The 26,476-nt window shown below is 52.1% G+C and overlaps 1 protein-coding gene across 3 annotated transcripts in view; it reads left to right on the top strand.

The window, feature by feature from the left end:
• CFAP77 (cilia and flagella associated protein 77) overlaps positions 1-26,476 on the top strand; it is a 126,098-nt gene that overhangs the window by 56,023 nt on the left and 43,599 nt on the right. For all 3 annotated transcript variants that reach the window (XM_027616228.1, XM_027616229.1, XM_027616230.1), the window contains 2 exons: positions 16,087-16,186; positions 16,718-16,946. In XM_027616228.1, coding sequence (XP_027472029.1) covers positions 16,087-16,186; positions 16,718-16,946 — 329 coding nt within the window. The remainder of the gene's footprint in view (positions 1-16,086; positions 16,187-16,717; positions 16,947-26,476) is intronic.

Genomic DNA, 26,476 nt, shown 5'->3' with positions numbered 1-26,476 from the left:
GGGATGAGTTTCCAGCCTATGAATCTGGGGGCCAGAAACAGCCCATAACAAGCCCATAATCAAGACCAGAAGGAGTCCTGCTCCCCCTCTACTGTTTCTCCGCGCAGGATGCTCCGTGCCCTCCTATTGTCCCATGTTCCGTTTCGGTCCCTCCCAGCTTCCTCCCTCGGGCATCCTGAACGCCAGGGCAGGCATCTGGGGGCGCGGAGAAGTGAAGGCCACCGAATCAGAGGGCAGTGTGGGGGGCGTTCTCCAGCTGAACCAGTGGTCACAGGCAGGGGCTGCTGAGGGGGACCTGCCCCGGCCTCCTGCCTCTCCCTCGTTCAACTTGCTCCTGTTGGAACCATGAAAAAGCCCAGACGGCTTGCAATGTCTTTGAGAACAAATTGGAGAGTGGAGATGGGAGATTGTGGCATCAGAGTGACAGAGGAAGCGTATTCTGTTTTTCTCTTCTCATCTGCCCAACCTCGTCGGGTCTTACCACTCTGCCACTTCCCCCCGGGGTGGCAGTGAGGAGGGTATTACCGCTCGGCAGTATAGGGTTAACCCAGCAGCTTTGGGATGTCCACACCCCGTTCCAAAGAAAGGATCGGCCCAGTTCCTGGGAGGTAAACCTCTAATCTCTCAGCCCTTGGAATGTCCTGCTTGATGAGAATGTCTGGTTTGGCTGGGGTGGGCCGAACCAGCCGGGTCAAGCTAACGGTGTGACTTATGGTGGGGTCCTCAGGCCACACGGTATCGGTTCGAGCTCTGGAGGGGCTGGAGACTAAGGTCAGCCATCCGAGTGATCAGCCCATCCATGTGACTGGCTCTCAGTAAAACTCAGGACACGAAGGCTCGGGCGAGCTTCCTTGGCCGGCCATGCTCTGTGCAAATTATCACACATCAAAGCTGGGAGAAGTCAACGTTATCCACACAACTCCAGAGGCGGAGACAACTCCTCGCTCCTACCCAGTCAGCTGACTTCAGTCTGTGTCTGTAAACCGCGACCGTGAGAACAGTGGCTTTTCTGAGATCCATGGTTCCTTCTAGTGAGTCACTGAAGCTGAAGATGGTCTTGGGAACCCCCCAAATGGCAGCTAAGCATTTGGCCTCTGCTCATCCCTGAGGCCGCCGCATGGGGCCGAGGGGCAAGGTGCACGTTGTTACCTCTCTGGGCCAAAGGGTCCACCTGTGTGGCTGGCCGAGCCTGGGATGTGGCTGACCCGGGTGGTGGTGGGGTGCTCTGGCCAACACAGGGGCGCCTCCCCCCGTAGCTCTGTCGATGCTGATGGCACCGGGTATACGTCCAGCCCTCCAGACTTCTGAAAGTGCGCCCTCGGACATCAGCAGTAGACTCCTCTACTCAGCAAAACTGCGGTGGCTTTTATTACTTTGGGCAAAATAAAATTTGCTCCTGAATAAGCGAAAGCTCCCTGAGAGTTCTGTCAACTTGAGGTGTCCCGTTTGAAGAGATATGAGGGACAAGGGACAAGACGCGTGACTTTCCTCCGAGGCAGGTGGGGCACGCATGGGCTTGGGTGACAAGGAGAGAAGGCATCGTCTGAAGAAGAGAGGTCTGGGCCTGGCCCTTTAACACCAAAATGATGGAGTTCATTTGCATTTAGATCTCCTCAGCTCCCTCTTTTCATCTAAAGACAAATCCTCACAAAAGGCTGCTTAATTAGACCAAATTAGATTTCCGCTCAGCAGCTTGTCATTCATTACAAAATGCTGTTCTTTTTCTATTTTGGTAATTATAGGCTGGTCTGTGCGAGTTTGTAAGCATTCACTCCAGCCAGTGAGTATGACTAGCATTCCTGATTTTGTGCAGAGAAGAGGAAAATTATTCAGTTGCACCAAATCTGTCTATTTTATAAGTTGGATCAAGACCATCACTGGAGTCTTTTACAATAATGAGTATTCTCCCTCTTAATTCTTTAATGATTAATTGTAGGAGCAGCACAGAGCTTGGTAATTTCCAAGACTAAAAGCTAAGTACAAACAGATTTCACATGTAGCAATTACGCCATATATTTGAAATCTTTACCTGAGTTATGCAGCCCTATTGCGTGTAAGAAGCCACCCATTAAATCATTTATAACACAGCCCCTCAACCCCCCTTAATGTCGATCAGCCGTCTTATGCACCAAGCACCTTCAGGGGAGCTCAGCTCTCTTCCCATTGCTCATTCCCTCCTCCCGGGGCTGGGGCATCTGCAACGTGGAGCTGTACATGCAGGTGCGGGAGGGTGGGGGCACAGGGAAGGCCTCGTGGGCCCGGGCTCGGTTTGGCTGATCCAGGGTCTTCAGAACCACATGCCTCACAGCCCTCCACCCATTGCCCTGGGCGCAGCTCAGCATCGAGAGAGCTTCCCACGAACCAGGGATGGTTCTCAAAGCAGCTGCGCCGTGTGCTGGAGAAGCCATGGGTGGCGTTCCATCCCAGGGTGGCCCAGTTGGCTTTGCTTCGGTCACTCTGGTTGCGGGCAGGTGGCGAGAGCCTGTACGGCAAAGTAGGACAGGCACCATCAGGTCTCTCTAATAACGCCACTCATCCCCGTTCCATGAGCTCCCTGTGCGAGGGGCCCTGTGATCTCTCTGCTCACAGGCAGGAGTGTGGACCCTGAGCCCAGATCAGGCTGGCTCTGAAGCTCTCCCACCGGGCTGCTCTGCCTTCCAGAACAAAAGCCCTGGGCGACGTGGATCCAGGTGACGTGGATCCAGACGTGCTCCAGAGACACAATGTCAGAGCCGGACGGAGCCCTAGGAATCAGCTAACTCTGCTCTCTCACGTTACAGATGGGATCACTAAGGCCAGAGAAAGGGAGAGGGAACCTCCTCAGGGCTGCCCTCCTGGACTGACCCTCTCCTTTAGCCCCCAGCCTCCCCCCTCCCCCTGGTTCCCGCCTGCCCATCATAGTCACAAGGCAGGAAACTGCCGGGCTCTGGAGTTCCCGCTGAGTCCAGAAACTGCGGCCTTCCTGTGGGCCCCACTGCGGGGCAGGGCTGGCCTTTTCCCCTTTTTGCCCTCAGAGCTCAACTCCCTGGAGAATCTGGGAACAGATTCTATACCGGGTTCTAGAAGGCCTGCCCCAGACAGGCCAGGCCTGGGAGGAGCACGGTTTCCATGAGCTTCCAGAACATCAGCCCCCCTGCCATACTCACTGGCACTCAGTCACATGAGCATTCCTGAAGTGTGTGTTGAAGACATACTGTGTGCTAGGCGCTGGGGACACTGTGGTGAATGGGACAGAGCTGCCCCATGCTCATGCAATGGATGGGCAGCTGAGGGAGCTGCAGCCGAGACCACCACCCAGTCAGTCAGTTAGAGTGACGTGGGTGCAGAGAAGAAAAAGTACCTGAGGTCGTGTCACTGAGGCGTCTACCTGGGGCTGCCGAGTCGGGGGCTTTCCTGAGGCAGTGACATTTAAGGCAGGAGTCAGTGGGGGCCCAGGAGTGGATGATGGAGAGGTGACTGAAAGATGGATTTGGCCCCTGGGAGGTTTACTTCTTCACAGCAGGCTGAGACCCGTTAGCTCAAAAGTCCATCAGCACCAACATTTCACATATCCAGTTGTTTTAAGACTAGCCCAAACAAGCAGATTTTTAGCCATTTAGGGCCTGCCTACTTTGCATGGCCCTCAAAACGACACCAGCATCTGCTATAGCCATTGATAAGATAGAGCCTCATGTTCATAAGACCCCAAGCTGCTGCAGCCCACCAGAGCCAGCAGAGCCAGACTCCCTGCCCTGCTCTGAGCCTAAGCCCTTCTCTGATGCCCCCCCGCCCGGAGTTCCTGCGCCTTCCCCCCCTTCTGGATGGTGGCCCCTCACCCATAAGCCTCTGGACAGCCTCACACTGTGAAGGATTTCCTTCGGGTACATCCCTGTCCAAGACGCACCCCCTCGAGCTTGTGCGTTAATGCCTCTTGAGGTCACGTCTCCCCCCACACCCCGATCATCCCAAATCCCTGCACTCACTCCCTATACTCCTTCCTCAGAAACCAGATTATTATCCATCTGTGTATGCCCCTGGGTACAGAGCACGGTGCCCTGCACCCCACCAGCGGCTGCCTCTGTCTGTGCTGGAGGAGAGAGGCATTGCTGGGGGCCCTGCATCACCTTCTGTGATCGGCAACCCAGAGCCAACCAGAAAACCAGCCCACCGCCGCACTGAGGGGGAGCAGGGGGGCCCTGTCCTCCGGCCACCCGGCCCCGTGCCGCAATCAATAGCCACCCTTATTAACAGGCTTCATCCTGGAGCCTCTTCCTCTGCTTCCGTTACCTGCTCTGCTAACAGGTCAGCTGCCATTTTGTGTTAAACTCCTTCTCATTTATTACAATACCAGTTTTTTATTGACATGGAAATAAAACTTACAATCAATGAGATATTATGAAATATACATCAAAACAGAAGTCACCGGAGCTGGTGTTTTCATCTGTTCTCGGGAAGGAACAAGGGTGTACTGGGGGGGCGGGAAATACTGAACATTTTTCTTCCCTATTACATGATGCGATTTTCAATGACTCTATAAAGAAAATGAAAACATAAATAGAGTAACCAAACAGAATGATCCTTGCAGCTGTCAAAACTTAAAACAGTTCAGTTTCCCTTTGATTTCTGTTTTAAGTTTTGAAAAGTACATAGATCATTCTCTGCTTTTTCTTTTTCTTTCTTTTCTCACCCTTTCTCTCTCTCTCTCTCTCTCTCTCTCTCTCTTTTTTTTTTTTTGGTGGGGAGGCTCCTTCCTGAGTCTGGTTTCTCTGCAGTCCCAGGGTCCGCTGGCTTCGACCCTTGGCAGCTGGAGTGACCAAGTCATTTATCCACCAAGCCAGCGGCTCCCTGTCGGTGGAGTGGCCCCCGGTCTGTTTCTTACTCCTCAGCAGTCTGCAAACGTGCCCCTTTCCTTGTTGGACGCCACATCCAAATGGGTGCAGAGGTGTTTCTTCCCTTTATGAGGCAGCGGCGTGCTGGAGAAGGGGAAGGAGGAGCCCATCCCCGCCGGTGCACACCTACTGCGCGCCGCGTGCCCCTTGGCACCTCATCTCAGGTGTCTCGTCTAAATCTGGTCTTTCCACTGGAGGTGGGGATGGTTATCCCGGTTTCATGGACGATGACAAACGGAGACTCCAACAGGTCGCACAGTCGCACGGTGAGACGGATCAGAGTCTGGATTCAGATCCCATCTGCCTGCACCAGGTGGACCTGGGGAGGACCCCCAAGGTGGCCTCACCGAGGGAGTCTCATTTTTCTCTGAAAGCCTTAGAGCATGCTCTTCTAAGGAAGTCTGATGTGGAGACCCCCGTAAATAAAACTTGCATCATAGCGGCTGCCTGGCTGGTTCAGGATGAGGCCTTCGTGCTCCTGGGAACCTCTCCTCGCCGTCCACCTCAGGGACCCTGCACTCCTCTCTGAGCCACGGGAGACTCGTGGCACTCGGTGGGATAGTCACTCATCTCCGACAGTGTCCCCCAGTATGGATGAGGCAGGGGGCGCGGGGAACAGGCAAGGTGGATGGACACCAGCTCCCAGGGCTCCGGACACCAGCTCCCAGGGCTCCGGACACCAGCTCCCAGGGCTCCGGACACCCGGTTCCGTGCTCCTTCTCCTTGCCCACAGCAGTCTTCCAAAAGTGAGGCCACATGAAGCACAGGTGGCATGTAATGGGAAGTAGAATCCATCAAGTTCCACTGGCCCTTAACCAGCTTTGGAACAAATACTTCGTGAAGATCTAAAAAGCCTCTAACAGGTGTGCCTTCACCAGCTTCCGGCCACACAGACCACCAGAGAGAGCAACGAAACCACACAGCACGTGGCTTAAATATTGCAGTCCCGGCCAAGACACCACCCACCCACCGCCACGCAGCCTCACTTCCTTAAGGTGGAGCGAAGTTTTCCAACACACTGTGCCACAGTGAGATAGACCTTTGCATTTCTTTCCTTTCTCGTCCCAAAGAGAGAAAAGAGCTTCCTAAATTGCTCGGGTGGGAGGCATGGCATATCCTTCCTGTGGATGTATTAATTTTTCTTTTTATTGAGGCAAAATTTACATAAAATTAACCATCAACCGTTTGTAAGGGTACAGTTCACCAGTATTTAGCACATCTACGATGTCATTCAGTCACTCCTCTGTTCTAAGACATGTTCATCACCCCAAAAGGAAAGCCCATGCCCATTAACCAGTCCCTCCCATCCTCCTCTGGACCCGTTCCTGGGCAATCACTAATCTGCCTTCTTTCTCTGTGGATTTGCCTATTCTGGACATTTCATATAGATGGAATCACATGCTGTGTGGCTTTTCTGTCCGGCTTCACTTCCCTTACCATAACGCTTTCAAGGTTCATGCACGTTGCAGTGTCTATACGGACTCCATGCCTTTTTATGGCTAATAGTTTACTGTATGGATCTCGCACATTTTATTATCCGCTCATCAGCTGATGGACATCTGGTTGGTTTTCATCTTCTGGCAACAGTGAATAATGCTGTTGTGAACATATATTAGCTTGAATATCTGCTTTCAGTTTCTTTGGGTGTCTACCTAGGAGTGGAATTGCTGGGTCAGCTGGCAGTTCTGTTTAACTTTTTGAAGAGCCATCAAATGGACAGAGGAGTCTTATGGCTGGTTCTCCGCTGACACGAATGCAGACGGAGTTGCTGACAATTCAAAATAGTGGAGAGGCCAATGAAGACCACTAGCTCGTATGCCTACTTTCATTAAGAACCTCTGCTCAGAGCTTGCCGTGCCTTATGAAATGCTCCAACAAGCCTATGAGCTAGGGACTCTCATTATGCCTATTTTATAGGCTCAGACTGGGTTAAGCAACTTGCTCAAAGTCTCCACAGAGTGGAGAAGCAAGAATGCCAAACCATGGGGTTTGGCCCCAAGATTGCCAAATTGTAACGTCTCAGGAACGTTCCAAATGATTTCTGTTTGGATCTGGAATGCCACAGGGTAGAGGCTGGTGGTGGCAGCTCTCCACTCCTAATTACGCCCGGCTCGGACTGTTCTGAAAACAAGCTTGCCTTCCTTGAGTCCGCCCTTGAGCTGTGGGCATCTGGAGTGGAACTGCCAGGGGGCTAGAATCAGACCCCCACGGTGCACCACCCACAAAACACATCAGTGACTCTGGACTGCAAGGCATGACGCTGGGGGACCTCTCTCCCTGGGAGCATTTACTTTTATTCCTTGTTTCTTCAGAAAACAGCCTGTTCATTGGGCCCCCACTCTGTGTCCACCGTGGTTTAAGGTTACCTCGCTCACTCATCTCAGCCGCAGACCGGAGAGGTGGGGGGGTTCATTTGCCCCATTTCACAGATGCGGAGCATTGGGGTCCAGACCACACAGGTGTAGGTGGCAGAGCCGGCCGGAGAACCATGCCAGTAATCAGAGGTGATCCTCGCCCCCTTTCTGGGGGCACCATCTCTTTGAGGAGCCTCTGGTTTTGCCCTGGAGGAAAAGTTTCTGTTTGTTCCCCAGGACAACGAGCACCCTCAGAGAGTGGCTTGGGGCTGTTCATAATTCAGATGACATCGTAGCCAGTTTCTATTGCTTTCATTAAAAAGAAAAAGAAATCCAGATCATGGTGTTTTCTCCTTCCAGCCTCTCACGTCTGCCTTTTTCAAAACGCTGTGCGTTTCCCCCTCATCCGCCTAAACCTGCTGTTGAGTTACCGGCCCCCAGAGGCTGCAGGCTCGGAGCGACGCATCCATGCACTTTGCCGCTCACCGCCTTCTCCGAGTGTAATCAAACATCAAGCTAAGTAGCAAATAAATCTCTCGATCTCATAAGCTGCACAGCGAGATCATGTAAATGCAAATGAAGGACCTGGTTTCAAGCTGTCGGCGGGGGAGGGGAGGGAGCGCAGGGGCCCTGTCACCGTGACCGCCTCAACGGCAAAGGCCATACATCAGTTGCAGTAACGGTCCTGGCAGGTCGGAGGGAGAGGGGAGCCTGGGCCACCCCAGGGAGATGGAGGAACCAGGCTGGTGGCAACACACAGGCAGCCCCGGCCAGCCCTGAGAGCGGGGTGGCCAGGCAGGTGCCAGGCAGGTGCGGTGGGGACTCCCCGGGGCCTGAGCTGGAGAGCTACTCTAGGAACACCAACTCTACCACAGCACCCTAGGCCAGATCCCACTACACACTCAGTGCAGCCCTGGAGCGGTATTACAGGTGAGGAAGCAGGGGCCAAACTAAGTGACGTGCCCCAGGTCACACGGGAGGGGACAGAGCTGGGACTCAGTTCTGTGTGACATTAACAAGCCGGCTCCCTGCATCCTCATGCTTGGCCGGCGGCCTCCCCTCCACACCTTCCTCCACCCGGGGGCAGCCAGCTCAGCCCCCATTATAGCCCTCGTCATTGTACTGACACAGGACAAGACCCTTAACTGTGGCCCTTGGCAGGTGCACAGGAAATAGAAACGCACACCTTAACTCTGCCTTTTGACTCTTTCAATAATAAAAGTAAACTCTCGGCACCCTCTCTGAAGGCCCCTATCTCTAACTACACACCCTCACACAATCAGTTACGTTGTGTTTCCTTCCAGTATTTTTTTCAATGAAGGTTTTTTTTTTTTTTAACACAGTCGTAACCATAATATATGTAAAATTCTGAATCTTGCTGTGTTTTTTTCTCACTTGACATTATTTTATATGCCTTTGATCATATATGGATGTGGTCTTCCCATGTGTGCCTTTTTAGTATCATTATTCGGTTTTCAACTGCCACTCTCACACAATGTACATGGTTCAAAGAATCTGGCTTCTAAGACGGCGCCAGAGTCCTTTGATGCATAATGCACCTTATTTCACATGATTGTTTATCTGAGGTTCTCATTATGGAAATAAATAAATATCCTCTATGCTAATCAGGATCACAATTTGCATTTATATTGTGCTTTTCATTCGCGGATCTTAAGTTGTTTTATAATAATGAACTATCCCTCCATGAGCGCAATGGTATGTGTGTGCATATGTATGCATGGGTATAACTATATACAGATATTTATTTAATAACTACCAGGCAATAACTGTGGGATTTCACGTAACTACACTTTAATAGGATGCAGGAAAGTGAGTGGAGGCTTTTCAACTGTCGGACATTCATTTAGTCCAGACGCTAGGCTAGTGGGTTAATGAACTACATTCTGTGTGGCAGCCAGGAAGTGGGAGGGCTTCCTCTATGGGGATTTCTCCGGATGCACTGAGTATCTACGGTCAGTCTAGAACCCAGGCATCGAGCTCCCAGACTGAAAACCCATCTTGGAAAATGCCCCTTGTTCATTCGTCCAGATTCAGATCCAGTTCGGGCCATCCAAGAAATCAAGGCAACTGATTTCACCCATTTTCCCCTCTTGGCTGGGAAACAGGGGCTGGATAAGAATTTTCAAAAGTATATTGGGTGGGAAATTCTCAGACTTGCATTGCATGGCCAGCTCGCTTGTTGCGAAGTTGTTCCGTGGGGAACCAGCTCTGGCGAGGCTCAGGTGACTTCAGAGCACGGCGGCAGCCTGAAGGAACCGCCCCCTGGACTTGCCCCTGGAAAGCCCCAGTGGTCCTCACGCCCGCAACTGGCGCTCCGAGGGGACCTTTGCTGGGGGTGGGGGGTGGGGCTGCCTGCCTGGCCTGATCCGGGACTGGTGTCCAGGGCTTGGTCCTTCATGCAAGTGGCGGAGGGAGCTGCTTGCGGTGCAGAAGGAGCCCAGAGAATCCCAGGACCCCTGGGACAGGGAGAGAGCTGGTTTTAATTAGAGCTGAGAGACGGGAAATAAGACAGCAAGGGATGACATCTTAATGAGGTTTAATGAAGCTGTCTGCTGATGGGGACAGCTGTCACCCAGAGCTGTATCCCAGCCAAGCCACTTTGTGACAGAGCAAACTCGGAAAAAGGCACAGTTTGAATGCTGCTGAGGAGGGTGGGGTGGTCTGATGCAGAGCCCGGATCCAGCTCCCACCTCCCAACGCCTCTTGACTCAAGCACCTCGACCACCACGAGGGATACTGGCTCCTGGGCCATATTTGAGTAGCTTCCCACGTTTCACACGTCCTTGAGGTGCAAAGCTGAGGCGTGCCTCTTAAAAGACCGTGAGGATTTTGCAGGAACTGCCTTAGAATTCCACCATCAGACGTGGGAAATGCCAGGGGGCTTGCAGGTGCAGGCTGAAAGGGGTTCACGGGTCCCTTCTCTTCCTGAGCCTGGACTTCCCCATCTGTCCACTGGTGATGATGTGACCTCCCTCAGAGAGCTGCTGGGAGGCCGGCCGGGGGGCGGAGCGGGGTCGGCTCACCTGAGAGAGCTGACTTTTACGCAGCTGCTGCATTTACTACCAGGGTGGCCTTGGGCAGGTGTGAACCTTTGGGGTTCCCATCTGTAAAATGGGATTGGCGGAGTTCAGGGAGAAGCACAAGAAGCTCTCGGGACAGTAAGCACTCAGTAAAAAGGTGTGCTAAATGAGAGCACATAACATGAGCCTGGCATGTATGAGGTGCTCAGTAAATGTGAACTCTCCTCCTCGTTCCTTTCTTTGCTTCTGCAGCAAAGAGAGTGTGGTGGTTCCAAGGGATCCCCATGTGGGGAAGGTGCTTACAGCCTTCACATGGCCCATCAGCCCAGCCATGCCATCTGCCCCGGGACCCCTGGGCTGTCTCTCATCCTGTTCTGGGATGGGGGTTGGGGGCTGGTAGCTTGGGGACCTAAGTGGCTAATCAAAGCTGAGGTTTGTGGTCAATCTCATCAATTTCATGGATATCAGAGTGGGTTGCGATGGCGAAGCAGGTGATCAATAATTACCTTGCATTTCAATGGCAGCTGATCTCAGATGTCTGTCACGACTCGCTTGCCTGCATCTGGAAGTTCAGGGTCACGAGCTCTAAGCAACTGCTTGTGGATCCTTAGCTGGCTTCACACAGATCCCCTGAAGTGCTCAGAGACTGCAGACCCCTCTGCCAGGGAGCTTCTCTCTGTAGGCTTCTAGAAGGTCTCTGTGGACAAGCTGGGAAAGGAGGCCCAAGACCAGCACCAGGCCCTTCCACCTCTGGCTCAATGCTCCTTCCCGCTTCCAAGAAGCTCCCCAGAGAAGCCTTGGCTCTCCAGCCCTCCTTGGCTGACCCACTGGACTCTGCTTCAGGTCAGCTCTCTCCAAAATGCCAATTCAAGGTCGGCGTCTTTCTTTCTTTCTCCTGCCCACTTTTCCCTAACCTGGTCATGACATCCTGTCCTGTGTCCGGGTCACATCAGGCCTACAGTGTTTTCTGAAGCAGCAGCTCCTCCCACAACCCCAAGCTAGACATGAAAACAGCGGACTTGCCCTGGGACCCTCCTGGGCATAAGGCTACGACATACATACCCCGTGTGGGTGGAGGGGCCGAGCGAAGAAGTCAAAGGCACGCTCCCTCGGCACGAGCAGCATCTTGCCTGCAGAGCTAAGCCTGGCGCACAGGGGAAGATGATGGCTAGTTCATGCTAAATGCCAAGTGAGTGGTTCAGAGGCAACAAAGACCACCTGGAGTCAGAAGTGGGTTCAAATCCTGCCTTGGCCACTCACGAGCTGTGTGGCAAACAAGCTGTGTGGTCCTAAAGCTGCCCGGGCCTCTGTTTCCCCACCTGAGAGCCAGGACAGTAGCAACCACTCTGCAGGATGATTTTAAGCATCAGAGGTGATGGAGGTGAAGGAGCCTGGCGCATGGTCACCGTGATTACAGGTGTCACCGCGGTCAGTGGCGTTGGCACAAGGTGGGACCGTGAGCTCGTCTCATTGGTGAGCGGAGCTGGTCATGGGTGAGTCCGCTGGTCCTCTGGGCATTCACCTGTGAACGCAGGGACCCCGAGGCACCTGGCCTCTAGACCTAAAGGACTGAGCTGCCTTTCAAGCGTGGGAGTATCTGCAGGATGGGGGGAACCCAGGAAAAGGTCAGGGAGCACTCCCACAGTGCTAGCCTGGACAGATGCTCTGCACACAGCTCCGGGGGTGTTCTCGAGACGGGCCCAGGGACCCTTTGATCTCCTATGGGTGGCCCTCTCGGATGCTGGGGGGCGACCTGCCTGAGAGGCAAGCCAGTCCAGCTGCGGGGCTAGGAGGCTGAACCCCCTTCTCCGCCGAACTCTTGGGAAACTCTACCTCATTCCCGCCGGCTGATACTCCAGTCTGGAAAAGTTAGAGCAAATGACAAAACCAACACTCCGGGAATTCCAGATGGGAACCCACCGTCGCAAAAGCACATATAGCAGAGAGCCCTTTGGGACCTAACAAATGGTTTTTGTGTTGCTGTTATTGTTTATCCCGTGCTGGCGCTTACACAGGGCTGGCGTGAAGGGAGGTCTCTGCGGCGCTCGACAACACGTTGCTCTTTCAACCTGTGGCCGCGGCCACATCACAGAGGCATGGGTTCTGGAGGAGGCCAGCAGGCAGGACTGCACGGATGCAGGGCACCCACATCAGGTCAGGAAGCAGCAGGACCAGTGCCCCTGAAGCCCCCTCGTGCTGCTCTCAGCTACGACCCCAGCCCCAAGGGCACCTGAGCTCCCTCTGTGCATCCCTTGCGTGTCTGGCTTCTTTCATCCCACGCTTCGTGCGAGAGCCGCCGTATGGCTGTATGTGGCTATTTATTCGTTGTTGCTGTAGTGTGGGATTTCCCAGCCTCGGCACTATTGGCATTTGGGGCCAGATAATTCTTCGTTGTTGGAGGTGAGGACCGTATTGTGCCTTGTAAGCCGTATCCCTGGCCTCCACCCACCACATGGAAAGTAGAACTCCTTCCCAAGTTGTGACAACTCAAAATGTCTCCGACATAGCCAGGTGTCCTCTGGGAGGCCAAAATTGCCCCTGATTGAGAACCGCTGCTAGGGAGTGTTCTATGGAATGAATATGTCACAACTTTTTTATCCACCTATCATGGCCATTTGGATTGTATCCGGTACTTGGCTAGTAGGAAGTGAGGCACCGTGAGCATTCTCAGACGTGTCTTTGTTGGACATGGGCACTCATTTCTGTTGGGTGTCCAGGAGGAACTGTTGGGTTACCAGGTAGGCATATGTTTAGCTTTAATAGATATTGCTAAACAGTTTTCCACAGTGGCGGTTTATACTTCCCACCAAGTGCATCTGTGTTCTGGTTCCTTCACATTCTCACCAATCGCATTGAGTTTTTACTTTGCATTTATCAGACATTAGGCAACTTGCCATATGGATCTTGGCCACTTGGACATCCTCTTAATGAAGTGCCTGTTAAAGTCTCTTGCTCATCCTTCTATAGGATTGTCTGCCTTTTTTTTCTTATTGATTTGTAGCAGCTCTTTATATATGACGGATAAGAGTCCTTTGCCAGATATATGTATTGTAAATATCTTCTTTCACTCTATGGACTCAGATTTTTAGAATTAGAGGCAACCTGTGTTCCTCCAATCCAACCCCTTGGTGAGTTTGATTATTGTTTATTTTTCAGTTGTCCTTTTTGCAAAACAATAAATTTCATAAGGGCAAAGACTGTGAGTCTGCTTTGTTCACCTTAGAGCTCCCAACACAGGGCCTGGTGCAGAGTAAGTACAAAATCAATATTTATAGAGTAAAAGAATGGGTGAATCTCCCATTGGGATGATTCTTGCAGCCTAAGGTTTCAAAGTGTTTGGGCAGTTGTTGATTCCCGGGGAATTCTTGGTAAAAAGTGAAGAGACAGGCACCCGTGTGCTTCCCTGTCCCCCCCGCCCGCCCCCCCCCCCACCCCCCCCAATGTAACAGCCAGCTCCTGAGTCTGTCGTTCCTTTGCCAGCTGGAAGTCTGCCCACCTGCACCTGCCCTGAGGGAGGCGGGGGCCTCTCCTGGAGAAGTCACATTTTAATTAACTTCCCCTGCAGTCACCGGAGAGGCCAGATCATTTTCATAAACAAATGAGAAGCCAGAGCTTTGTCTGCAGCTCAGAGTGAGTCTTGCAGAAGGAATTCAAAGCAAACCACCTAGCAGAGGCTCTGTGCATTTGCCTGGAACCCAGAGCTCCATCCCTCTCAAGGGAGGTGGGGCCTGGATTTGAGATGGGAGAGAAGAGGGAGAACAATGTGTAAGAAGAGAACTGATAGGGTCTCCAAGGAGGCATTTCCTTCCTTCCTTCATTCCGTCCTTCTGCCCCTATTACCAGCATCTATTCTGTGCTGGGCACAGGATAAAGGGGTGAGAATAAGGGGAGGCAGGGGGCAGAGGGGCAATCTCTACACTTTCTGCTCAATTTTGCTGTGAACATAAAACTGCTTTAAAAAAACGAGGTCTATCTTTAAAAAAAAAACACTAAAAAAAATTAACCTTAAAATACATAAAGACTGAGAGCACATTCTACCAGGGGAGACAGACATTAAGCTGATCAGCACGCAATTAATGACTTAATTACACTGCTTTGTAATTTCCAGTGGCTTTACTGAGATATAATTCACATACCATACAATTCACCCAAATAAATTGTACAAAGCCAGTGGCTTTTTGCATATTCACAGACTTGGGAAACAACCATCACTACCACGAATTTTAGGACACCTCTCAGGCATCACCCCCACACCCTAAGCCTTCCATTCCCGTCTCCCTCCCAGCCATAAGCCACCACTAATCTACTTTCTGTCTCTATGGAATGGACTTGCTATTTGAGACATTTCACGTCAATGAACTCATGCAATACGTCATCCTTGGTGACTGGCTCTTTCCCTGAGCGTCATATTGTCAAAGCCCTTCTGTGCCGCAGAGGTGTTAATGTGTAATTTTGAAAGTGCCCTATAGGTAGAGCTCAGGGCCCCCCCTCCCCCGATGCCGTATAACAGGGAAAGTTGTCTGGACTGAAGGCAACCCAGGAGAGCTTCCCAGAGGAAGAGGTTTTTAATCTCAGGCATTTATTGAGCACCTGCAATGTGCCACCAGGAAAGGGAAGGCAATACACATCATGGTTCTGGCTGTGTGGGAATTTAAAATCCCGGCAGGTTGGCTCGTGGGTATTTGTTTAGCTGGTGGATCTGAGTGTGGGCTGGAGATGGACAGCTTGGGTTCAAATCCCAGCCTGACCACTTCCTCCTGTGTGGCCTTGAGCAAACCGTCCGACTTGTCTATGCCTCAGCTTCCTCATCTGAGAAATGGGGTTGGCGATGGGGTCTGCCACACAGGGCGGTTGTGAGGACCCAGTGAGAGACGCATAGGAAGGACTGAACATTGTATCTGGGACTCGGTCAGAATCCAACTAGGGCTCAATAAAGCAGAGAAGGAGATGTTCTAAGCACCGTACAGCATAGGACCTCTGACCTCAGGGAGCTGCTACTCTGAAGAGGGGCAGTGTAATCTAACCTAATGACTAAGAGCCCTGGCTGGGGGCCAAACACACCAGCACGTGAAACCCAGCCCATCCCTTAGGAGCCAGGGATCATGACTGTCTCTCTAGGCGTCCGCTTCCCTGTCTATAAAATGGGGGAGTCGTGTGGTCGGTAATAGGGCAATTTTGTTCCTCCAACCCCCTTCTTGGGGGCAAGGAGGAGTTCACCAGAGACGCAGAGAGTGAGGAAAGCCATCCAGCCACTGGGAAGGTGATAGTCGGCCTCGTCACCATAGCTCCACCTGCAGGTGAGGATTCAAGAAGGCATCGACATCCTCATAAGCTACAGTGAAGGCGATATAAGCCATCTTTGGTAGGAATGAAGAGCCAGGTAGGAAAGATGCCTCCCCCCGCCCAACATGGGCCTCTAGGTGAATCTCTGAACCGGGCCTTCCAGCATATCTGCGTGGCTGAGTCACATCCAGCTCCAGCCAGGCAGATCTAGGCTGGACCCCAAATGCAGCTCCTCGGGGCAGGGACTTGCCCCGCTACCTTCCACTGGACAAACGAGCCTCCTCTTTCAAGACCTCAGGGGCCGTCCTGACTTGACTCTGCTCGCCTGTCCCTCAGCATGAGCACCCTCGGCTGACTTCTCCAGCGTGTGTCTCAGGGCCCCCCTCAGGGAGGGCTCTGTCATCCACAGCCTAGTAGCCCTGCCGGTCACCCACAGGGCCTGGGGCCAAGCGAGCATCCGACGACTGCCGTGGCTGAGTCTGGTATAAGTGCTTGGTCTGGGATTCTACTCCTCACCTCTTTCTGTCTTTCCCCAAACAGGCTGAACTCGGGAAGCCCCGAGAAAGAAGCTGCAGTCTGCCTGGGATTGATTTTAATTATGGACTCTACACCCGGGGGCTGGATGGAGGGGTCCCCGAAGGTGAGCAAGCAGACTCTGCAGCCCTAGGGGACTTGAGCTCTCACTCCAGGCTGGCCACTGGACAGCTGGCCACACTCTGGGGAAAGAGCAAAAGAGTCACGGGGTCTGCCCCACAGCATGATTCTGGTGGAAACCATAGTCAGGGCTTGGCCGAGACGGGGAGGTCCAGGCGAGGTCCAGGTCGAAGGTAGCAGAGAAAGAGCAAGGGCCCCAGCCAGTGTGGAACATTGTCCCCAGGCAAGACTGTGCTCTGCGCGGTGTGAGCTTCGAGCACGGAGGGGGCTCAGGACCAACCCTCTGATGGCCCCGAGGAGGTAAAGGCCAGGCGAGCCCAGCTCCTCAAAGGATGCTCAGGAATCTCTGGGAATCCTGACCCCTCCCTTTCCAGCAGGCCACGCAGGGCTGTCCCGCAGCAGGCTCCGGGTTAATGGGAAGGTGTGCATGCCCAGGTTCTTCTCAGTCAGGTACCACCGGTTGCTTTACGTCCCAGACTGACTGCCGCACCACGGTGCTGTCTCTCCCTGCCCCCAGCCATCGGACACTGGAATGTGTTTAAGCAGCAGCCCACCTGCCCCCACGAGCTGACCCGGAACTATATCGCCATGAACCGCGGGGCAGTGAAAGCCGGCCTGGTAACTGCTCGGGAGAATTTCCTCTACCGTCAGCTCAACGACATTCGTATCAGTGACCAGGATGACCGGCGTGTCAAGAAGGAACTGCCCTCTCTCCCACCAAATATGACGTTTGGGACCCTGGCACGGTAAGGTGGCTGGCACTCAAGGCTAGTCTATCGCTCACCATGGGCAGGAGGGCGCTCAGAGGTGACTGAATTAGGGAACAATGTGGGGCATGACTTTTGACTCCAGACAGGGGCGAGTGTTCCAGGCCTGGTCAGTCAGTGTATCTCACAAACCTTGGTCACGGTGATTAGTCCAGCAGCAGACATGTCACCCATGTCCCCGCTCTGGAAGGCATGACATTCTACAAAAGCAGAATGTGGTTGCACGTAAGCAAATCTCAACTCAAACCGCCTTGATGTTGTTGTTTTTTTTTTCCTAAGTGGAATTTACTGGTTTATATGACTGAAAAGCTCTGGGGTATAGAGCTTCAGGCATAGCTGGATCTAGGTAATCGAGGGATGTTATCTGTATTTTGTCTCTCCATGTCTTGGCTGTGCTTCCCAGTCCTGGCTTCATTCTCCGACAAGCTTCTTCCTCAAGTAGCAAAATGACCAGGAACAGTTCCATTCTCGGTGGGAAGGGCGCAGAAACTTCAATAGAGACTTGAGATTAAGATTCTTTGGTCCAACTTTAGAGCCTTGCCTCTCCCTGAACCAACCACTGCGAGTAGGGAGTGTGAAGTGCGCTGATGGGCCAGTCCTGGGTCACATGTCTGCCTCTGAACCAATTGCTGAGACCAGGAGATTCTGATGCTCTGATTGGCTAGGTCTGATCCCCTGCCCGCTCTGGAATCAGTCTCCACAATCCGCAGGGGCAGGTGGTGGAGAAGATGCAGAGATCGAGGTTCTGACCCCAGAGGGAGGAGGGCAGAACGCAACAACAGACAAAAGCAGCAGATGTTCAATACAGCAAGCTTTCCTAACCCAAACTATGTCACAGTACAAACATCACAAAACTCACTGGTATTTATGCCTCGCGCCGTACAAATAAACAGAAGCACTCGAAGCTGGCAAAAAGTGGCCTGGAGCGTCCAGCTGCCCTAAGCCCCACCCAAATGCCCGAGACCCAGAAGCCAGTATCTTGGTCCATCTGTGTGGACCAAGCCACCTTCCCACCCCCATCTCACTGTTCCTGTATAGGTGACTTCCTCAGGCTCCGCCACCATTTCTTTCTTTCTTTCTTTCTTTTTCTCTTTTCTTTCTTTCTTTCTTTCTTTCTTTCTTTCTTTCTTTCTTTCTTTCTTTCTTTCTTTCTTTCTTTCTTTCTTTCTTTCTTTCTTTCTTTCTTTCTTTCTTTCTTTCTTTCTTTCTTTCTTTCTTTCTTTCTTTCTTCTTTCTTTCTTTCTTTCTTTCTTTCTTTCTTTCTTTCTTTCTTTCTTTCTTTCTTTCTTCTTCCTTCCTTCCTTCCTTCCTTCCTTCCTTCTTCCTTTCTTTCTTTCTTTCTTTCTTTCTTTCTTTCTTTCTTTCTTTCTTTCTTTCTTTCTTTCTCTTTCTTTCTTTTTGGTGGTTCCTTCTTTATTTTTAATTTTTCTTCTAATCATTTTTTTATTGTGGTAGGATGTACTATTTTTAAATGTCCAGTTCAGTGGCATTAAGTAAATTCACATTGCTGTGAACCACCACGACGATCTGTCTCCAGAACTTTCTCTTCATCCCAGACTGAAACTCTGCCCCTGCCCGGTAAACGGTATCTCTCTGTTCCTCCCTCCCCTCAGCTCTTGGTAGCCAGCACTCTGCTTTCTGTCTCTATGATTTTGAGACTGTAGATGCCTCGTCTAAATGGAATCATGCAATATTTGCTCTTTTGTGTCTGGCTTATTTCATTTACCATAACGTCTTCGAGGTTCATCCATGTCCGTAGCAAGTGTCCGAATTTCCTTCCTTTTTAAGGTAGAATAATATCCCATTGTATGTATACACCATGTTTTGTTTATCCATTTATCCACTGATGGACATTTGGGTTATTTCCACCTTTTGGCTATTGTGAATAGTGCTGCTCTGAACATGGGTGTGCAAATATCTGTTTGAGCCCCTGCTTTCAATTCTTTTGGGGCATCTGCCCACGAGTGGAATTGCTGGGTCATATGGGATTCTAGATTAAGTTTTTTTAGGAACTGCCAGAGTGTTGTCCACAGAGTGAGCCACCATACTTTTGTAGGCTTTTTCCCCTGCCCTTTCTCACGGCCCTACCTAGTAAAACCTACTTGTTCCCAGAGTTCAGATCAGCATCCTCTCTGCGGTAAGCTCTCCCATTTCCTGCAGACGTCTCTCACCTGAAATGCATTTCTATTCATCAGCCCTCAAAACCTGGACTGTGACACTGGAGACACATTGGAAATTCATTTCTGGACTGGATTAGCTAATTGTCTGCACACCATCCTTCGCCCACCTTTGAAGTAATGCCCCCAGTCGGTCCCTCCAGGGCAAGGCAAGGTTTCCCAAGACTGCCTGGAGTGCAGAGGGAGAGAGAGTCCCACTATGCACCAGATCACTAGATTAGTCAGGGCTGGTCACCAGTGTCTCCAAGACAGCATGGCTTCTGGGAACCCCTCTGGCTAGGAGTCTGCCTGGGGTTCTGGTCATAGCATGGTCCCCAGCTGTTTCCCTCCCAAGGCTTCCAGCTCCTCACCTGTAAGTAGGCTGTTACGGCAGTAACTCGGCATTCCAGGATTCCCGGATTGTGTTTGGTCTCTATGTCAATTTCCTTTCCTTGTCTTTAAAGCCCCGTGCAGGAGGTCTACATGGTTGCTTGTCCGGCTTAGGCATGGAGCAATGAACTGACCTCCCCGAAATGGGTTCTCAACCTGATGTGCTTATATTTAAAAACAAAATTGTAGGGGCACCTGGGTGGTGCAGTCGGTTGCATCTGACTCTTGGTTTCTGCTCAGGTGGTGATCCCAGGGCTGTGAGATCAAGTCCCCCATCAGGGCTCCCTCCCCTTATGCCCCTCCCCACCACTCTCTCACTCTCTCTCTCTAAATAAATAAATGAATCTTTAAGAAAAAATTTTAGAAGACAGAGGACATTAGTGATCACCTAGTTCAAAGCCCTTATTTAAAACAAGAAAGCAGGGGCTCCTGGCCGGCTCAGTCAGTAGAGCCTGTGACTCTTGATCCTGGGGGCGTGAGCTCAAGCCCCATGTTGCGCATAGAGCTTCCTTGAAAAAAGATAAAACATAAAATGAACAGGGGCACCTGGGTGGCTCAGTCGGTTGGGCATCTGATTCTTGATTTCAGCTCAGGTCACGCTCTCAGGGTCATGAGATGGAGCCCCGCGTCAGGCTCCACGCTCAGTGCGGAGCCTACATGTCCCTCTCCCTTTGCTTCTCATCCTCTCTCTCTTTCTCTGAGATAAATAAATAAAATCTTAAAAAAATCCTAAGATAAATAAAACAAGAAAGCAGAAGTTCAGAGAGGTGAAGAGACTTTCCCAAGCAAGTTGTGACCAGACAAGAGCCAGATCTAGAGCCAGGCGGGCGGACTCCCTGTCCAGTGCTCTTTCTTCCACACCTTGCCTCCTCGGGACTGAGGTACAGTGCGAACACCCACCGTTTCCGGTCCTGGGGCTACATTATTCCATGTACAATGGAAAAGTTTAAGTCAGCTGGGCTCAGAAAGGACATCCATTATCATCTGGCTTTCAATATAAAATCTTAAATTGCTATAAAACCGAGTGGCTACAATTCCAGGGAAGGACGTGATGAAGTGCCGGCTGTATCTTCTGTGATGGTAAATGGGCTTTGCATATGCAAATTGAATGGATTTTAAAATGGTATTTAATGACAATTTTCGTAGCAGACGTTAACATTAATTGCACAAAAATGAAAATGCTGCATTAGGTTGCTGTTAGCAGCAAATATCATGGCCATAAAGCTTTATCTTTATCAACAGCAGCCCTTTCTCATGTGACAGGGCAGCTCAGCAAATTGCAAGCAAAAGGGCTTTTATGGAGCAAAAATATCCCCCAAAGCAGGCCCAAATCAGCATCAATTCAGCTTTATTTCTTCGTAAGTGGAGGTTAAGTGGCTGCTGGAAAAGCTTTTACCGAGATGCCCAGCCTGCCTGCAGAGCCGCTCCACCTCACAGCGCAAGTGCGAGGAGCAGTTAAAAGATGAGCGCCCCTCTCTGTAATGGGGCTATTACTTTAAAGTTACGGGGCCGAGGCCCATTTCCTAATGATCACCTTTTACAAGCCTCGATTGTATTTATTTCTTTACTTTAAAAGCATGTTAAAAAACCAAATCTGATTACACACGACTACCGAGGAGTTGTTGGGGCGATTTGGTCCAATAAATAAATAGACAAAGAAACAAATGAGTGCCATTTACTCACAAGTACAGATATGTTAAAAAAAATAATAAAGTCCCATCTCAGACTAAATACACGGAAAACTCACTCTAAGCTAGGGATGCTAACAAGCATGCCAAGGGCTGCGCAAGAGAAAATTCTGACAACAGCTACTCCTCCTGTCCCCCGATATCAAATCCTCTTGCCCTTTATGTATCTTACGATGGACAAAATAATGGGTGTGAGGGGTCCACCTGCCCGCCCCCTCAGCCTCTCCATACTAGATGGGATCCAAACCCGAGTTTGGGCTTATTTCCTTTCCAGTTAGCTGATTTCGTTTCCAGTCCACACTGATTTGTGGCAGATTGTCACTGCATCGGAAAGGTACATTTCAGTTCACGAGCTGGTGTAGCTAAAAGGAAGTGGGGGCCCCCAGCAATGACCGGGAAACAGAGCCCATGCAGACTTTCGGTCACAAGCTGGGGCCACGGCCAAGTCGACCCACGGCGCCGTTTGGCCCATGAAGTAATTATAAAGTTTGAATGAGTTGCCGCATTTTAAAAAGTCAGGGGATTTCATATAAAAACCTGGATTTCCCACTTCTCCCAAAAAGTCAGAAGCCGGGCAACCGGGGTCTATACCCCTGCCTGGGACCAGGGGCTGGGGCTGGGAGGCAGGGCCCCTTTGGGGCAGAATCCATGCATGCGCTTTCTGTCTATCCCATCCCCACCCAGCCTGGCTTCTCCCCTTTTTGTTATTTGTCTGGTTCTGGTGGACGCTGAGTTTGCAGCCTTCAGGTATAGACTGGCCATCCCGATCCCTCTGATAAAGGTAGGGGCCGCCAGTAACAGAAGCTGCTCTGAACTGAGTTTACGTGGCAGGACTTTTGTGCATGGAATCGCTAATGCTAACATCAGCCCTATGAGGCAGGTATCCTGCCTCAATGTATCATTCGTTTCTCAGCCCAGGAAAGGGGGTGCAGCTTATGGCTGCAAGGTGACAGAGCAGCATTTGTACCCTGTCTGGCTGGCCAGCTTTGAAGGCCACACCTCTAGGATCAGGCAGCTGGAGAGAGCCCGTGCATTATCGCTCTACCGTCTCACCGTCAAATCTCAGACTTCAAGTCAGGGAAGGATTTTAAATTCTCATTACCCGCGTGTAGGGCCGTAACACAGATCTCCAAGCATGCTGCGACCCAAGGTCCATAGACAGACATGTCTGGAGGCCAGAAATGTAACTATTAAAGCAGCACTTAATTATTGATGCATTTTAATAAGTGTTTGCAAATGTTCACATGCCCTTGGCACATCTTAATTGTTACTGCTCCTAATTGGTCCAGCATTGTCGATTATGATGAGTCAGGGATGGCGGGGCGGGGGGGGGAAGCGGCAAGCGCCGGGCAGCAGCTGGTGCTCCTGGCAGATTCTAGGCACCCAGGGCTCTGCCACGATCCTGCCTGGGAGTCTCATGCCACAGTCAAGGCAAGGATGCTAGCAGGAGGATCCATCACTCGGTTGATAAGCAAACAGCCCCCTCCTGCATGTCTGTGTATGACATGGGCCAGATGAAAGGTCGGAGGCCCCTGCTCTGAACTCATAATGGCAACTATGTATTATTGTTATAATTACATGTCAGGCCTGAGCGCCTCTGATGCACCCTTTCCCTAAATAACTCTGAACAGCTCAGTGAGTGCCAGGTTGGGACTCTTACATCCCATATTACAGAAGAAGAGACAGGGGGTCAGAGAGGTGGTGTTATTTGCCCCCTGGCTGCTCTGCGCTGGGATGGGGATTGGTCTGGCCCGAACACTTGTGATGGTGACCATGGCACTGACCCACCCACCTAACAAACAAAGGATGGAGGTAACACGGGTGGAGATGCTACCCAGCTTTCTCTGCACTGGAGGGGGGCTGAGACAGAATCCGTGTACACCCAGAGAGAGAGAGAGAGAGAGGAAGACCATTCCGTCTGGATTTTTCTTAAAGCTTTAAACTTACTCTGAACACAATGAGCTTGCCTTCCGATGTGCCCCTTCTCTTCCCTCCCCCTTCAGTGGCTCCCCACTTCCCAACAGACAAACTCTTGATGGGGCACCCAGAACCTTCACTGCACTGGATGCTCCAGCCTGCTTTGTGCACCTCAGCATCCCCAGTGCTGACCACAGTGCCCTTGCTAAAGAGGTCCTCAGTAAACACTCGCCCAATGAACCCACGAGCAAGTGGCCACTTTGGAATCTGAATGTGAAGCCGGCAGCAATGTGCAACTTGGGCAGAAAACTTGGTTTATCCACCAATTAGTCTGGTCTAGACCCACCCCCCATCCTGGTGCTGAACGCATGCAGACCATGGAGAAATGAGAAACACAGGAAAGGTAGGAAATGTTCCCAGCCCACCCTCTGTGCTGCTGCCCGTCCAGCTATCAGATGCATCATCAGCCTGACACTGACAAATGTGAAGGATGGAGGAAATTTTACAGGCTGTTAAAAAATGTTTGCTGCCTGACAGGTTTTTTGAATCTTTCTGCCAAGCTGATTTATTTTACAAATTTACAATGGGCCCATCAATCACTCTGGGTTATTTTGTTTCTCCCAGAGCTGACGGCCAAAATCCAAGCCGCCCACCCAAACTCCCATAAAATAATAATAAGCCCCTTCCCAGACGACTGTCCCGGGGATCCAAGACAGTTTCTGAATGGGGAGACCAACTCCAGATTTATTAGTGGCCTGAAAGCCGGCTGAGTGAAACCGGCCTGACCACAAGGGGGAGCGTGTGGATCTCGCAAGGTCCCCCTGCACCTGAAATGCACATCCTGCTGGCCAAGAAACCCGGCCAGACCTGCTCCTGACGCTGACAGTGAGTAGTTCTCTGCTTTCCTGGACATTCTGGTCCTGGAGGCCAGGGACAATGTCAGTTTTGCCTGTGCTACATCATCAGAGCCCTGGTACGCAGTAGGCACTCAGTAAGTATTTGTTGAGGACAAATATGGTCCAGCGCCTTTGAAGGCTTTGAGACAGAGTTATTGAAAGTGAACACACAGTCCGTTTGAGACCGGAGAGGAGATGGTAAGCCAGAGTGCTGTGTCATTTAACAGACTCTGCTATGTTCCCCTGTGGTTGTTATGAATCAATATTGTGGCGACGCTGCCTCAAAGAGTGAATGTGTCCCTTGGCCTCGTTACTAGAGGTAGCAAGTCCAGAACAAGGGAGGTGACCTTCCTACTCTATTCTGCTGCTCAGGCCACACTTGTAGCATCAAGTTAAAAGACATGAGGCATCATACATTCAGGGAAGGCCCAGAGACAGCAGGATGGGGGGGTGGCATGAGGGAGAGAAACCTCTATGTACGAAGAACGTGACAACAAATGAGGACAGTGGAGGGACTTTGGTCTCAGAGCCTTGAGAGAACAAAACGAGGACCGGTGTGTGTGTTTGGAGAGCAGGACTGGTGGTTCACGCGGCAGAGCCCTCAATCAACAGCAGACTAGTGCCTCATCGCATTAAATCCCTACAACTCCATCATTTTATAGATGAGGAGACTGAGGCTCGGAGAAGTCACTTGCCCAGGGCCACACGGCCAATCGGCGACAGAGCCAGGATCTGAGCTGCTGTCCGAACCCACAGACTGCATGCTTCCAGGAGGCAGAGCCAGAGCCTGGGCCAGGAAAACATTTCTCATCCCGAGCCCCGTCCACAAGGCCACCGGTCTCCAGGCGAGACCTCGGCTGTGGGGTGGCATCCGAGGACGGCATCCGCGGACACCTACAGCAATCTGCAGCTGTTGTGGGCGAGCCCTTCCCGGGGACCCAGCTTTCCACAGAGTAACCCAGCACCTCCATCTACCCACAAGGAAACTGAGGCAGGGAGAGGTTATGTCCCTGCAGCAGGAGCTCACAGGTGATAGTGGAAGCTTGGGAATTCGGGTCCAGGCAGTTTACTCTAGGACCCTCATGCTCGGGGAGGTGTTGGCTGGCAGCCCAGACCCACACATCACTGCCAGGCCAGGTCCTGGGACACCCCAAACTGGGTCTGACAGGGGGCCCCTCCTCAGGGGCAGCCTGCTTCCGTGGACCTGACCTGGAGGGCCTTTTGTTAAAAGAGGCCCAGGCAGGGACAGTGGCTGGGAGGAGGTGTTGGGGGCGGGGGGCTATCCCCTCCTCCTTCGTCTCTGGGACCCCTGCCCAGCTGCTCCTGCTTGCACGTCTCCCACCTCCCCAAACTCCTGCTCACTCCCTCCAAGGCGGCTTTGTTGCCAGAGCCAGGAATGAGACATTTTTCATGCTTTGCCTTTCTTCCCCTCTCCACTCTCCTGCGGCCCAGACAGAGATTTATTCCCGGCCCGAGGCTCTCAGCACTCGGAGCAGGGAGGGCTCAGGGAGGCGCTGATGGGCCCATAATGGATAGGGCCGTGCTCCCCTGGGGCCTGGCCCTCCCGAACCCCATCCATCAGGAGCCGCTCGGTGCCAGGGTCAGCGCTAACGAGGCTGCAGGCCACTCCCCCTCGGGGCCTCCCCAGCTCCCGCTCTCCCGCTTTTGGATTTTTCCAGAGCTGGGCCTTGCCTGCCCGCGTTGGTGGGCAAAGCATGGGAGTGAGCCTGGCGCCCCGGCCTCCGCAGCCCTAGCCTTGACACCATCGGAGGGTTTGCTGGGCTGTGGCTGGCTCTGCCCCTCAGTGACACGGTGGCCCCTCTGACATGGGGCACAGGTGAGCTGGTCCTGCAGGGAGAGCCAGGCTTCAAGCCCAACACAGCCCTCCGTCCTGCTGCCATGCAAGACCCCCGTGCAAAAGAATTCATAGCGTAAAGCGTGTTGCTGAACATGTTGCGCTCAGGGGCCAGCGCCGTCCCTCTCCCTTTGGAGGCCAGAGCGAGGCGGCCTTTCGTGGCAGAAAACCAGGCACCCCGCACCAGGTTCGATTAATAATAGTACCAGCTTCCGATTCATTAGCTCCTCTGGGCCCAGGAACGGGAACAGGCCCTCCATGCACAGCATTTTCCCTTCAGAATGACCCTTGAGTAGCAACGCTCTTTCTACAGATGGGGAAACTGAGGCCCAGAGACCCTTGTCTGTGATCGCGTGGCTGGAGAGTGGGATTTGACCTCAAAGGTCTGACCTGTCACTTCTGTCCTGTACTGCGTGCTCACTCAGAGCCCACCTGTGCTGGGCATCACGCCGGGTGTTCAGGATACCGAGAGGAGACGGGACGCAAAATGAAACACAGCAACGTGGCGCACACACGTTGTTCCTGGGGTGGGGGGTGGGGTGGCAGAGGGCGGGAAAGGGTGCACGGAGACTCTGGGCCCTGCCTGGTTTTGCTCACTGCTGTATCC

This window comes from Zalophus californianus, chromosome 13, assembly GCF_009762305.2.
Source record: "Zalophus californianus isolate mZalCal1 chromosome 13, mZalCal1.pri.v2, whole genome shotgun sequence".
Lineage (NCBI taxonomy): Eukaryota > Metazoa > Chordata > Mammalia > Carnivora > Otariidae > Zalophus > Zalophus californianus.
Note: the sequence above shows the minus strand (reverse complement) of the source record. Positions and strands in the feature narration are given on the sequence as shown.